Here is a 13893-nt window from a genome sequence, read left to right as displayed (position 1 = left end):
CGGCTCGGGACTTCATGGCCTCCATGACAGCCATAGGGCTGTCTCAACTTGTTACTGGCCCCAACACATAGGGCAGGGCACACCCTTGACTTGGTTTTTGCTCCAGATGGAGGAAGGGGTGGTCTGGAGATAGTGGGGGTGGATGTCACCCCATTGTCATGATCAGACCACTTCCTGGTGAAGTTTAGACTTATGTCCAGGGCTGTGGAGTCGGTACGCCAAACCTTCGACTCTGACTCCGACTCCTCTATTTTTCTACTGTCCGACTCCGACTCCACCCAAAATTGCTTCCGACTCCACGACTCCAATTCCACAGCCCTGCTTATGGCTCCGATCCTTCCCTGCAGGGGTGGTGGACAGATTAAGATGGTCCACCCCCGGAGCCTAATGGAATCCACTGGATTCCTGAATGCCTTGGGGGAGTTCCCAGTAGATAGAGCAGGTGACCCTGTTGAAGCCCTTGTCACACTGTGGAACAGCGAGGTGCGTCGGACTCTCGACACGGTTGCCCTCGAGTGCCCTCTCCGGCACTGTGGAGCCCAGCTTGCACCTTGGTACACCACTGAGCTAAGGGCAATGAAACAGGCTAGACGACGGCTAGAGCGCAAGTGGCGAAAGACATGCTGTGAGGCTGATCGGGCACGAGTAAAACATCATAACTGTGCCTACTGTGTGGCGGTGAGAGCGGCGAAGAAGGCCAACTTCTCTGCCTCTATTGCATCCTCAAGTAGCCGTCCGGTGGAGCTTTTCCATATTGTCAGGAGTCTGTTGACATCAACTCCAGGAAATGGAGTCTTAGACCCTTTGGAGGCCCACTGTGAATTGTTTGCAAGGCACTTTGAGGGTAAAGTTGCTCACCTCCGTAGCAGTCTTGATGCCCCATCCACATCTACTGTAGTCCCCAATGAGGTGTCCAGTGCAACATCTGCTGCAACTTCTTGGGAATGGTTTCAGTTGATGCAGCCTGATGACGTGGACAAGGTGCTTGCAATGATGTGGCCAGCAACGTGTCCTCTCGACCCTTGCCCTTCTTGGCTTATTAAAGCTTGCTGAGGGGTTCTGACTGAATGGATCCAGGGTGTGGTCAACGCATCATTGTAAGAGGGAGTGGTTCCAGCCACCTTGAAAGAGGCGGTGATTCGACCACTCCTGAAAAAGCCCACCCTGGACCCGTTGGTTTGTGACAACTACCAACCGGTTGCAAATACCCCCTTTTTAGGGAAGTTGATTGAGAGGGTTGTGGTGCAGCAACTGCAAGTACTCTTGGATGAAACAGATTATGTTGACCCATCCCAGTCTGTGTTCAGGCCTGGTTATGGGACTGAATCGGCCTTGGTCGCCCTGATGGATGACCTTTATCAGGAGAAGGACAGGGGGAGTGCGGCCCTGTAGTTCTTACTTGATGTCTCAGCAGCTTTTGATACCATTGACCATGGTATCCTTCTGGGGCGACTTGGTGAGATGGGTATTGGAGGAACTGTTTTACAGTGGTTCCCATCCTATCTCCAGGGTCGTTCTCAGATAATAGCATTGGGTGACTGTCTTTCAGCCCCCTGGCAGCTGTGCTGCGGGGTGCCGCAGGGTACCATCTTGTCCCCCATGCTGTTTAACATCTATATGAAGCCCTTGGGAGCAGTCATCAGGAGCTTTGGGGCAAAGTGTCAGCAGTATGCTGATGATACCCAGCTCTATTTCTCCGTAACATCTGAATTGGGAGAGGCCGTGCAAGCCCTGGACCACTGCCTGGACTTGGTGGTGGGCTGGATGAGGGCCAATAAACTGAGTCTGAATCCTAGCAAGACGGAGGCGCTGTGGGTTGGTGGTTCCCAAGTTCTGATATTTGGTCAGTTGCCTGCTTTGGATAGGGTCATACTCCCTCTGAAAGAGCAGGTCTGTAGCCTGGGCGTGCTCCTGGATCCATCTTTGTTGCTAGAGGCCCAGGTGACCTCAGTGGCTAGGAGTGCCTTTTACCAGCTTCGGCTGGTGAGACAGCTGTGGCCGTTTCTGGACTGGGATAGCCTGACCACGGTTGTCCACGCACTGGTAACCTCTAGGCTGGATTACTGTAATGCGCTCTATGTGGGGCTGCCCTTGAGGTTGGTCCGGAAGCTGCAGCTGGTGCAAAATGTGGCGGCGAGACTGCTCACTGGAGCAGGGTATCGCCAACATGTCACCCTGCTGCTGAAAGAATTGCACTGGCTGCCCATTTGCTACCGGGCCAAGTTCAAGGTTCTAGTTTTGGCATAGAAAGTCCTATACTGCTCGGGACCAGGATACCTGAAAGACCGTCTTACCCCTTATATACCCAGTCGATCACTGCGCTCTGCAGGTGAGGGCCTCCTGCAGATGCCATCTTATCAGGAGGTTCATTCTGCACAATATAGGAACGGTCCTTTAGTGTGGCGGCATCTACCCTGTGGAACTCCCTCCATTTGAATATTAGGCAGGCGCCATCTCTGCTATCTTTTGGGCGCCTTTTGAAGACTTTCCTCTTTCAACAAGCCTTTTAAGTTGAGACCTATCCCAGTCTGCGTCTGTGTCAGAATTGTTTAATATGTTTTTTAAAAATGTTTTTAACCCTTTTTTAAAGTTGGTTTTTTTAAAATGTTTTTAATCCTGTTTTGTTTTAATATATTTTAAGGCCTGTTTTTATGATGTTTTAGAGTGTTTTAGTGGTTTGTTTGCTGCCCTGGGCTCCTGCTGGGAGGAAGGGCGGGATAGAAATTGAATGAATAAATAAGTAAATATTTTTATCTCTATGGAGTTGGTAATTGTAGTGTTGTTACTGCTCTCTGCGTTTATGTGTGTGTGTGCGTGCATAGTGGAGATGACAAGCTAATACTATTTGATAAAACATACAGTGTCTCTTGTCTCTTTGCTGTTACTTGTTTTCATAGTTTGCACTAGTAACTTTCTGCTGGGGATGACAATCCATTTCTTCTCCTAGAGCTCACTTGCTGTCCAATTCCAGATTGCTAGCTTCCCAGCACTTTTTCCTGGGCATCCCACCAGCACCTCTAATGGAACTTGACAAAAAGTATGCTAAAATCTTCTTTTCCGCTGTTCTCTTACATTTCCAATCATGCAGACTTGGGCTCATATTTGATTCCTCCCATTTCTTCTTTTCCAGTTACAAGCCAGTGTTGAATGCTGTTGAGTCTTTTCAGTGTCTCCATAATATACCACTTCTTTTATGAACCTACTGCTAAAATTTTGAGACAGTCCAAAAGGTGTCGCAATCCTCATGATCTTTTTAAAAACACTCTCTCGCCCTGTTCCTCATACTTTGCCTTATTTAACCAACAGCCAATTCCCCTTTTTTTTCTCAGCTTTGATACCACTTCCTCTCCGCCATCTTGATGGTTGGTGTTCTTTACAAGATATCCTGCTCATCCATGCATCTCTTGTCTAGAGTGTCAGTCTTCCAGTAGCTGGTGCATTTTTTCTGCTCTGTCTGCCCTGTCAAAGCTATACTCCTGCTATCGGTTGTGTGAGGGTAAATTCCGTAGGATTCGTGCATGCATAGACTGGATGCATCATAGCAATGGATCAGTGGATTTGAAGCAAATATGGAGGAAGGAGTTGTGATTAATTATAAAGAAGTAGACCAACTGATGTAGTCTGTAAATGTTGTGGGGAACCATTAACAAGTCCTGAGCTCACATACTCACTTCAAAAGAAGGTGGATTTGCAGGGGCATATCATATATATTATTTCCAATTAGTTTCTGAAATGTTGAAGATATTTCTAACCTGATGTGGAAAATACACAAGTCAGGGATAGCCAACCCAATGCCTGCCTTTGTTGGCACCCTGAGGCAGGTGCCCTAGACTCTGAATTTTAGTTTTGAAAAAAGTAAGTCTCTAGCCCTCTTAGAAAAATGAAGCAAAATGTGCAGGCACCCTTCTACACAATTTCTGCGAAATGAGCCAGTGTGACTACTCACCCCATCAGTGTTTTTAGCCAATGAAGTCACAGCTGTGGTTGATAAGTGACTTATTTGGACACCAGACAATAGGAACCCCAGGGGTCCCAAAGAAGTTCTGTTTTCCCCACCCCTTTAGCTCACAATGGTATACATGTCTACAGTAGGGCCCCACTCATATGGCGGGTTATGTTCCAGACCCCTGCTGTAAAGTGGAAACCGCTGTAAAGCAAACCCATTGAATAGAATGGTGCGCGATGCCACCGTAAAAGTGGAACAAGCACCGTATGAGTGGGGCTTTAGTCTAATTGCATCTAATTGAGACCGCTGCATTAGCGAATCGCTAAAAAGCAAAGCGCCGTAAAGCGGGGCCCTACTGTACTTCAAAAGTAATGTGTTTAATGGGGCTTATTCCCAAGTAAGTGGGTACAGGATTGCAACCTAAGGTTTGATTTAGGATTGGCATTGGAGAAAAATTATTTATTTCATTTATTTATTTATTATATGATATATATTCCGCCCTTCCTCCAAGAAGGAGCCCAGGGCGGCAAACAGAAATGCTAAAAACACTTTAAAACATCATAAAAAGACCTTAAAATACATTAAAACAAAACAACGTTAAAAACATTTTTTAAAAAAGCTTTAAAAACATTTTTTTTAAAAAAAGGTTAAAAACATATTATTAAACAAAACAACTTAAAAGCAATTCTAACACAACTCAAAAGGCTGTTGAAAGAGGAAAGTCTTCAAAAGGCGCCGAAAAGATAGCAGAGATGGCACCTGCCTAATATTCAAGGGGAGGGAATTCCACAGGGTAGGTGCCGCCACACTAGAGGTTCATTTCCTATGTTGTGCAGAATGAACCTCCTGATAAGATGGCATCTGCAGGAGGCCCTCACCTGCAGAGCGCAGTGGTCGACTGGGTGTATGGGGGGTAAGACGGTCTTTCTGGTCCCGAGCTGTATCGGACTTTGTACGGCAAGGCTAGAACCTTGAACTTGGCCCGGTAATAGGGTTCTTATTCCTTTAACAGCCATATCTCCACAATCAGAACCAGCAGAATATAGCTGGCTTCCCATGGTAAACATAAGGTTGTGGGCGGAGGGGGAGAGAAGCAGCAATGACTGTACTCTAATTTTGTGTTGTGCCATGCCCCCATGGCAACCGTTTTGTGTTATATTACGCCCTCAAGGCAGATATTTTGTGAGTGGCACCTCCAGCACCCTCTCAAAACTCAAAATGTGTCCAACTAGTCCAAAAATGTTGGCAACCACCAATATAGATATTTAAGCTGAGTTAATTTTTACTGTATGTTTAAATGTAAAATGTATATTGTATAAATAAGTAAAGTGGTCTCCTGTCATTTCTGTGTTTTCTTCTTTTAAATTACCTTCCATGAAATATTGTATCTTCATTTCAGAATCTTAGGCAATCGTGTAGCAGAGCTGGAAAAAAAGTTGAGGACTTTAGAAGTCTCTGGTTTGTGGAGTCTTCCAGGCAAGTAAAAATTCACAGTAGTACTTAATTTTGAGGTCTATAAATATAATGACAATTTTAAACATATATTTCATAAGAAACCTGACATTTACATTAAAATGCCATGTTTTATTTTTGTGTCTAGGCTTAAACCTTCATCCCCCAAAGACAGGGGTCTTTTTGATGTAGAAGCATTCAAACGTGCAATTCTGTAGTAGTTCAGTTGCAAGAGAGTTATGACTTGTAATTTTTTTTACATCATGCAGAAGTGCATTAAGCACATGGGAAATGAAAACTAAAATTATTCTAACAGTGCAATCCTACGCACATCTAAATTAATTAGTCCCATTGGGTGGTGCCCAAGAATGTCATCCTCAGAGTAGAGTAGATCCATTAAAATCAATGGACTTGAGTCACTGAAGTCCATTGATTTTCTTGTCTAGTCTAAATAGGACTTAGTTGGATACAATCCGTTGAGTTTAATAAGTCTCACTCCTGAGTAAGTATGTATAGAACTGCAGCTTAAATTTACTACAAATATATATATATATTTCATAACAAAATTGAAGTTTCATTAATAAAAAATGTTTTTATTTCCTATACTTTGTTATTATGATTCTATTGAAACATGATCCTGAAATCTACTTTAGAAACTGTGCCTTTTTAATAGAGCAATGTATTTGCTGTACAGCTAAACTTTTTTATTTTAATGCTGTTGCATCAAATGTAGAGTCATGAGCTCATTTCACATGCTACTTATTAAAGATGTATTCTTTTTAATTGCATATATGTCTGAATATGCATAAAATGTTTTAATTTATTTTAAATACTAATATTCCACCTCATAGCATGGAGAGGATCTCATAGGAGCTTACGAAAAATTCTCACAATAAAAATCACATTCAAGCCTGGTATCAGGAACAGAAATAACATGGTGTCCATATAGTGGCAGGATTATTCATCTTTTTTGTCTTCCCTGATGTTTGCCGTTTGGGCAAGAGAGTGGGGCTGAGTATCTGACTCTCGCTTAACACGTCTTCCATTGCTGACGCTTGGTAGTGGCCAGGCAACAGCCCCCACTGACATCCTCTGAGGAGACAGTGTGGGCCTGAACAGGTGGATCTCACCCAGCCTGTGATGGAGACAAGTCTTCCTCTCTCCATCTCTTGAAATGGCATTAGGCAGGTGTTTGTTGTTTTATCTTACAGTGACTCCTGCTTCTCCAGGTCCCTGAAACTCTGCACCACCACTTTGAAAAAAGTCTACAGCTTCATATAACAGAGATTTTAATTTTTCTCTTCATGCCAGCTCCATGATGCTTGACTGTCAACATGTATTCCTTTCTCTTCATTAAGGCTCAGATCAAATAAACAAAGATAAACAGAGGTGCAGCACAATCCTATGCATGCTAACTCAGAAGTAAGTCCCATTGCATTCTGTGGGGCATACTCACAAGTAAGTGTGCATAGGATAATAGCCTTATGGGCTGTTCATATTTTGACGGCTTTGCGTGTGTTTTTGTGTGTGTGTGGTTTCTGGGGACTGTTCCCCCTGTATGAATTTCCCCTCGAGAAGTATAAGGTTTAGTGCAGACACTGCAGTTATCTGAGAGTTGCCCTTTGCTGGACTTTCAAGAAAATAAATAATATGGGCTGTGTTCATAAGTGTAGAATTCAGGTGTTAATTCAACATCTTGGCTTGTGTTTTTAAAAATCAAGCTTTGATCACTTATGGGCTGCAAAAATTAGTAATATAATGCCTGTAAAAATAGCAGCAGCCTGAGAAGCTGGATTGTATTTCCTGCAGTCAGAGATAAGGCCTCAGAGCCTGCATAGCTCTTTACCATTAGTATCAGAATTAGAATATACTATGCAAATATATGAAATTTGCTTCATTTGCATGGGTAGCCAACATGGTGCCCTCCAGATGTTGTGGACTACAACTCCCATCTGCCCTGGGCTCTATGGCCAATGGTCAAGGATTATGGGAGTTATAGTCCAACAGCATCTGGAGGGCACCACATTGGCTGCCTTTAGAATAGTCAGTGTAGACTGCAGAGTGTAGACTGCAGAGTGTACTATGTAGTACACACATCCTCGGGAATGGTCATGCCAGTGGAAGGTTGCAGCATTTTAAGAAGGGATAGAGTGGGCTGTGCTCAGTTCATATGAAGGAGGAGTTAACAAACATTTAAGGAGTATAGTTCAATATATGACTGTGCCAAATGTTTAACTCTCTTGTAAAGCACAAAAGCTGTGTTGGCTATGTGTGTACACATTTCTTCCTGGAAAAACACTCATAGTTAAATTGTATATTTGTTTTAATGTTTTTGATTGCTGTAAACCACCCAGAGAGCTTCGGCTATGGGGCGGTATACAAGTGCAATAAATAAATAAATAAATAATTATTCACCTTTTGTGTTTGTAGCCATTTCCCCCATCAGTCCATTTTTTAAACTGTCTTTCTGTTTTCTGGTGGGACCCCAACCAATCAGGAAACATGTAGAAGATGCGATAATAATGTGTTGATTTCAATGACAAAAAAATGAGGGCATGTTCTTCCTGGGTTGGTCAGATAGTGATCTCAGACTGACTGATCACAACTTCCCTCTATCGTCATCATCACCATGATGGTTATCAAACCCAAAAAAATGAATAGAGCATCATATGGTCTAGACATTTGCTTATGCAGCATCTCTGCAAACTTCAGAATCAAGAGTCTTGCTGTGATTGCTTGTTGGCTGAATATGTATAAACATTCTATTTGTAGAATAGGGCACATGATGTAGATATAATTAGATGTATGAAATATTGCCACCGTGGAACTGTTGAACTCTTCAACCTGGAAACTATTGAAACTTAAGACATTTTTCTCTAAGAAATGCTTTTTGAAGACTCTGCACTCTTTTTGTAACACCTAGATATTTTGCCCTGGCTTCATGGCATTTAATATCAAAGTTAAGTGTATGACTAAGAATGATACTTTATCGAGCATATTTTATTGTATTGTATACATGAATATGTTTTGTTTGTCTCTGGGCAATTCGGAAGCTCTGACATCCATAAATCCCTTCTGCCATTTGCTTTCGTAGATCCCCAAAATGAGAATGTAGAGGAGAGCAAGCAATGCAGATCCAGTAAACTGATTCCTTTTACTGGGCTGACTGGTTAACAGTTCTGAACTTTGTTCTTTCTTCAGGCATAGACGTTCCAAACAAAGTAAGATTAAAATTAGGTGCTACACTCCCCATAGGTAGTCCATGCTCTTTCACCTGTGTAGAAGAAAGAAAGCTGGAAGCTATAGCAATCCCAATCAAACTTACCCTGGAACTCAGTGACAGGCCTAGCAGCAGCACACAACATCCAACAGCCTGGCAGGGCATAAGGGTCCCAGCAGAGCCCAACACTGCTGCTTTTTGGGCCCTACCAGCCTATCCAGTCTCCTGGCTGTGGCCTTACCTGGTGGCAATGGCTGTTTAGAATGCTGTTATTGACACCTGCCATTTTGAATTTCCCTCAATGCCCTGGAGCAGCCAGTGTAGCAACTCTCTAGGACAGGGCTGGGGAACCTTTTTGGCTAAGCGGGCTAGATCTTTATCTCCAGAGAAAAAAGAGGGGGGAGACCCCAAGATGCTGAAAAAAGAAATTCTTGAAATAGAAATCCAAATAAGTTTTATAAAAAGAAAGCCCAACTCGTTTCGGCCACTCAGTGACTTGGCCTTCGTCAGGGGTTGAGCAGGTCTGAAAAGTATATCTTTAACAATTATGTCTGCATAAATGTGCATGGTCCAGTTTCTGCACTAATTCTGTGCAACTGAATAATGACCATGGAGCCTCCATTATTCAATAATTCCTTTTTTCAGCATCTTGGGGTCTTCCCCCCTCTTTTTTTTCCTGTTTTATCTTGGATGCTTACCACCCTCGCTGCTAGATCTTTATCTCCCCCACTCCAGCAGGGCAACTTTGACAGGTGGGCGGGACCACATACCTGTCAATCATCTGAAGTAATATTGATGTCAGGTGATTGACAGGAGAGTTGTCCTACTCACTTGTCAAAGTTGGCCTGTAAGGTTGGGGGGAGATATTGCGCAAAGCAAGATTGAACTCCCCACACATCAGCTGATGCATGGAGAGTTCTGTCCTGCTTTGTGGAGGGTTAAGGCACACCAGCCAGTTCCCACCTGCGAACTGGCCAGTACACCCAAACCAAGCAGGATTAAATTGTAGACTTCTGTATGCATGTACTTTTTTTTAAAGAACTTTTTTTTTTAATCAAAAATATTTATATAAAAATCAGATTCAAACCTGTGATCTCCCCTGCAGGTGAAAATATACAAACCAGGAAATGTATAGCCCAACAAAAGCTGCCCCAGTGACATTCTGAGTATGTGTTTCTGCTCTTAATGCTACTCCTCTTTCCATTGTTTCTTCCTTTCTGCTGCTATACTCCATTAGGCCGATTGGGATGTCTTGTAATTGCAAGGAACACAGTCTACCTTCTGTAAATCTGAATGCCAATTGTGACTTCTAGATAACTTCATCCTTATTAATGAACTCAGTGTTTCCACATCTGTAGATTTCAACCCAGGTTCCCTTGGAGCCCACCATTACCACCCTTGCCTTCCCCCTTCCAAGGTAACTTTCTTGGTCTTGGGGTAGGGAAAGCCAGAGGTGGTGGCAATGAACAGTCCGTGAGCATCCTTTTTTTGGCCCATTCACACAAAAAGTCAACTCCTTTTGGACTGAACAGGAAAACAATTGCCCATCCATTCCTAATCTAGGCTGCTGTACCAGCTGGTCTGTGTCTTCAGTCAGCTTCTATAAAGGCCTAGCTTCAGAATTTCCTCCTCAGTCCAAGAACTGATTTCTTGAGTGAGGACACCACCTAAACTCAGTAACACATGGTTGGTCTCAAACTCTGGTTGGCTTTGACTATACACCTGCCTCTGGCCTCTGATTCTTGATTGCAGGCCAGACCCCTGCTTGTTTTGATATATGCTGTCTATTATGATTTACACACTTGCTTCTGGTTCACTTGGTCTGATAGCTAGCTTACCCTGCCCTGCTCCCAGATGTATCTTCATAGGAGAACCAACAAGACTTGCTGGTCATCTTGCAAGTGGAGAAGCAGGAAAAATGCCTTAACTATGGTTTGTTTTGTGCAGATGTAACTCTTAAACATGATGAATGCAAAGCATGATTTTTAGACCCACCTTGAGCCAAGTTTTTACATCTTAGTTTGTAGTCAGTTGCTGCTCATACCCTTGGTTTGAGGTCTTGTGTACCAAGTAGTTCATAATCCTCTACACAGAGTGTTTTGGCCTTTAAGACAAAACAGTAGTAAAAGACAGGCAATGATCTGGAATATCTTGCTCTATTATTTCTGCTTAGACATCAAATTAATATTTATATAATAACTGTTTTCTTTCCTTCCTTTTTTCTTGCTGCCTGAAGGCCTGAGCTACAATGTCTCAGTGGGATTTGGGAGTAGGTTCTGTTTGACATATGTATTTTTAGTAACTAATAATCTTAGCGGTGAATTAAATATTATCACTGCATGTAAATAAATGGAAATGTTATCTGAATTTTTTTTTGCATCTGTCAGATTAAGATGTTCAGTTGAGTAAGTTAGATGGCCACAGAGAAATACAGAACACTGTAAAATTATTTTTAATTGGGGGAAATGGTAATAAGGGAGGAAATGAACTAGTTCTGAATATAATAAGTGCAAGTTATGCAGAATGATCTGATTTTGTAACTTTATTTTTTTTTTTAAATATGGTAAGTAGCAAGTCAAGACAACCCTCCCCCTCCATCCTTTATCTCAGTAATTATGAGTGAGGATAGCATCTAAGGTAGCTACTTACGTTTTAGTTCCAAGGGTGTTGCTATCTGGTTTATGCCAAATTATGCCAAATTCAAGTAGCATGGAACATAAAGATGTTGACTGTAAATAGAGACAGTGCGTATGTCTACCCCACATAAGTCCTTTTCAGGCATTCTCCATCCCTCACGCTGTGAAGGAGAATGACGATGAGTGTGCTAGCTCAACCTTTCCCAAACTTTGGGTCCCCAGATGTTGCTGGACTAGAGTTCCCATAATCCCTGACCATTGGCCATGCTGGCTGGGGCTGATGGGAGTTGTAGTCCAGCAACATCTGGGGACCCAAAGGTTGGGTAAGGGTGTGCTAGCTGTACCTTCCTGTCGCCATCACCATCACCCTCCTCACATTGGAAGGACGATTTCTCTAGCGGGGTATCTGCTCTAGTCATGAAGGCTCCTTGTGCATTTTAGAATCCTGATTTTTCCAGGGTTCTAAATTGTGTAGGGTGCCTATGTGAGTAGAACACAAGCTGTCCTTCCAACTTGTGAAGGTGAGGTGGAGCTAATGCACACATCCCTTCTTTCCCTCATCATATGTGCTCAGGTTTATCTGCCTGTTTTACTGAGTAGAGCTATACCTAAACTGGTAGCATAATTCTGCCTATGTGTGGGCAAATCTGTCAGTTTTGGTTTCTCATTTTTCCAAACTTAAATTCAGTTCTCCACATTTCCCCATCAGTATGCAAAAAAAGTTTAAAGTCCTCATGAAGATTCATCAGCATTTTAGTGTGAATTTCTCCTAATATACACATTTTTGTATCCAATTTTTCCTTATATACACATTTTTGCAAGGTGGTTTCTGTAATATAATGCATTTTATCCTCACTAATATAGGCATTTTATGCACATTGTACCCTAGTGTGTGCATTTTTGTGCAGTGTACTTGGTTGGAGAACTGCATTGCAAAATTCAGAGAAGTGCAAATTTACAAAGATAGCTGTTTCAGAAAGTGTAAATTAGATTTGCCTTTAAATGCAAACTGAACTGAATTTCTCCCCATCTATAGCTGTGGACTCGAATTTGTGGCAAGTATTTCCCGTGCCAGAAGGATATTGCTGCAGATTACATTGCCATAGCAAACTTACTGCCGTGTGGTATCTGTCTGGGTTGTCCTCATTTCATTCAAGTAGCTACATTCCTGATGTCTGCTGGTGGGATGAGGTTACTCATGATGTTAGTGCAGTGTAATAGAGCCCTTGTTTAGTGGTAGAGAACAAGCTTTGCATGTAGAAGGTCCCAGTTTTAATCCCTGGCATCCCCAGTTAAATAATCAGAGCAGATAATAATGTGGCTCGGTACTAAGGCATCTTTTTAATATACATATTTGTTCAGTTGGCGTTTCAAAGCATTTATAGTGGAAGGGTGGCAAAGTCACCCCGAGGATGCCAGTTCTGGCAGTATCCCTGTGGCAAGGATATAATGTACCACCGATCTTAGCAAAGATGAGAAAAACCTATTTTAATTAATTCTGCAGTTAAAATGTTACTTAATATGCAATGTACTTATTAGTGCGTAGCCATTAAAATATTGATATTGATTTGAAGTGTGACACATGCTGAGGAAGCATGTAGACAGAAGAAGCAAAAGTCACCTCTGTATCCAGGTGTTTGGATAGAGCTAATTTAACTTTTAAAAAGACTCAAGGATTTGTTCCTGCTTTTCTCTTTTGTTTGTTAGATCTTTCATCTTCCATTATAATTAGCACTAGATTCTTTATGTTCCCCCATCCAGTCTTGCAAACGAAATGTATTTATGTAGAAAGGATGATAATATCATCATTAGTCTTTTGAGACCAGAGTTAGCAGCTTTTCTTCAACATTTTCCCCTCTGTATATATAGGAATTTCCCTTTAGATGTCTGATAAAGTTACCAAAATAAGTTTTCATGTGCTAAAAAGTAGACACACAAAACATGAACAAGGCAACAAAAGTACAAGTACTCGCCCTTTTACTCTTATTTTGAAGTGAGCAGAGAGAAGCCTATAGCATCTTGGCATGCCATGTCACAGCATTGCTCTGCTTTCTGGGAAGGGCAACACTCATGCAGGAAAGAACTGCTCCATCGGTTCCTCTCAATGCCCTAGCACTGCCGCAGCACCCGCTCTGTGAAAATTAAGACAAATTGGTGGAGAGAGCGCATAATGTATCATTGTGAGGGAACACCTTTCATTAGGACACTTTTAGAGTCACTATTTAGGTACAGAAACAGTAGTATAGCTATGCTGGGGGAGTAGCTGCATGTTACATATACAAACACGTAAAAAGAGACCAGGCTCTATCCCCTCTGGAAGCTGCTTTTCTTTTAAGAGCAGAGGGGATATTTTGAGCAAATAAAAAACATGAGTGGGATGTGTCACCCTTTCTCTTTTGGCTGTTTCTTTGACCCAAATACCAGTGTATTTGTGTGTAACATCTTCTTAGTCCATCAAACTGGCAAAAAGAGGCTGTCATCTGCTTATTGTTCCTTGAGAGATTTCCCCCTTTAAAAAGGAAATTCATCTTCCTGCTGATTCTAACAAAAATTCCTCAATAATGAATAGTATTTAGGGTAGGCCTGTAAGTCTAGTGTCTTGTGGAATTGCTCTGTAGTGTGTGTGGCGTTAATTTTAT

General features: G+C 42.3%; 1 protein-coding gene across 2 annotated transcripts in view; it reads left to right on the top strand.

Annotated features, from left to right (window-relative positions):
- The window catches only part of CCDC149 (coiled-coil domain containing 149), a 79221-nt gene that overhangs the window by 52917 nt on the left and 12411 nt on the right, over positions 1–13893 (top strand). For both annotated transcript variants that reach the window (XM_061583199.1, XM_061583200.1), the window contains exon 10: positions 5346–5422. In XM_061583199.1, the coding sequence (XP_061439183.1) occupies positions 5346–5422 (77 nt within the window). The remainder of the gene's footprint in view (positions 1–5345; positions 5423–13893) is intronic.

This window comes from Rhineura floridana, chromosome 9 (assembly GCF_030035675.1).
Source record: "Rhineura floridana isolate rRhiFlo1 chromosome 9, rRhiFlo1.hap2, whole genome shotgun sequence".
Classification (NCBI taxonomy): domain Eukaryota; kingdom Metazoa; phylum Chordata; class Lepidosauria; order Squamata; family Rhineuridae; genus Rhineura; species Rhineura floridana.
This window is presented reverse-complemented; position numbering and strand designations above follow the sequence as displayed.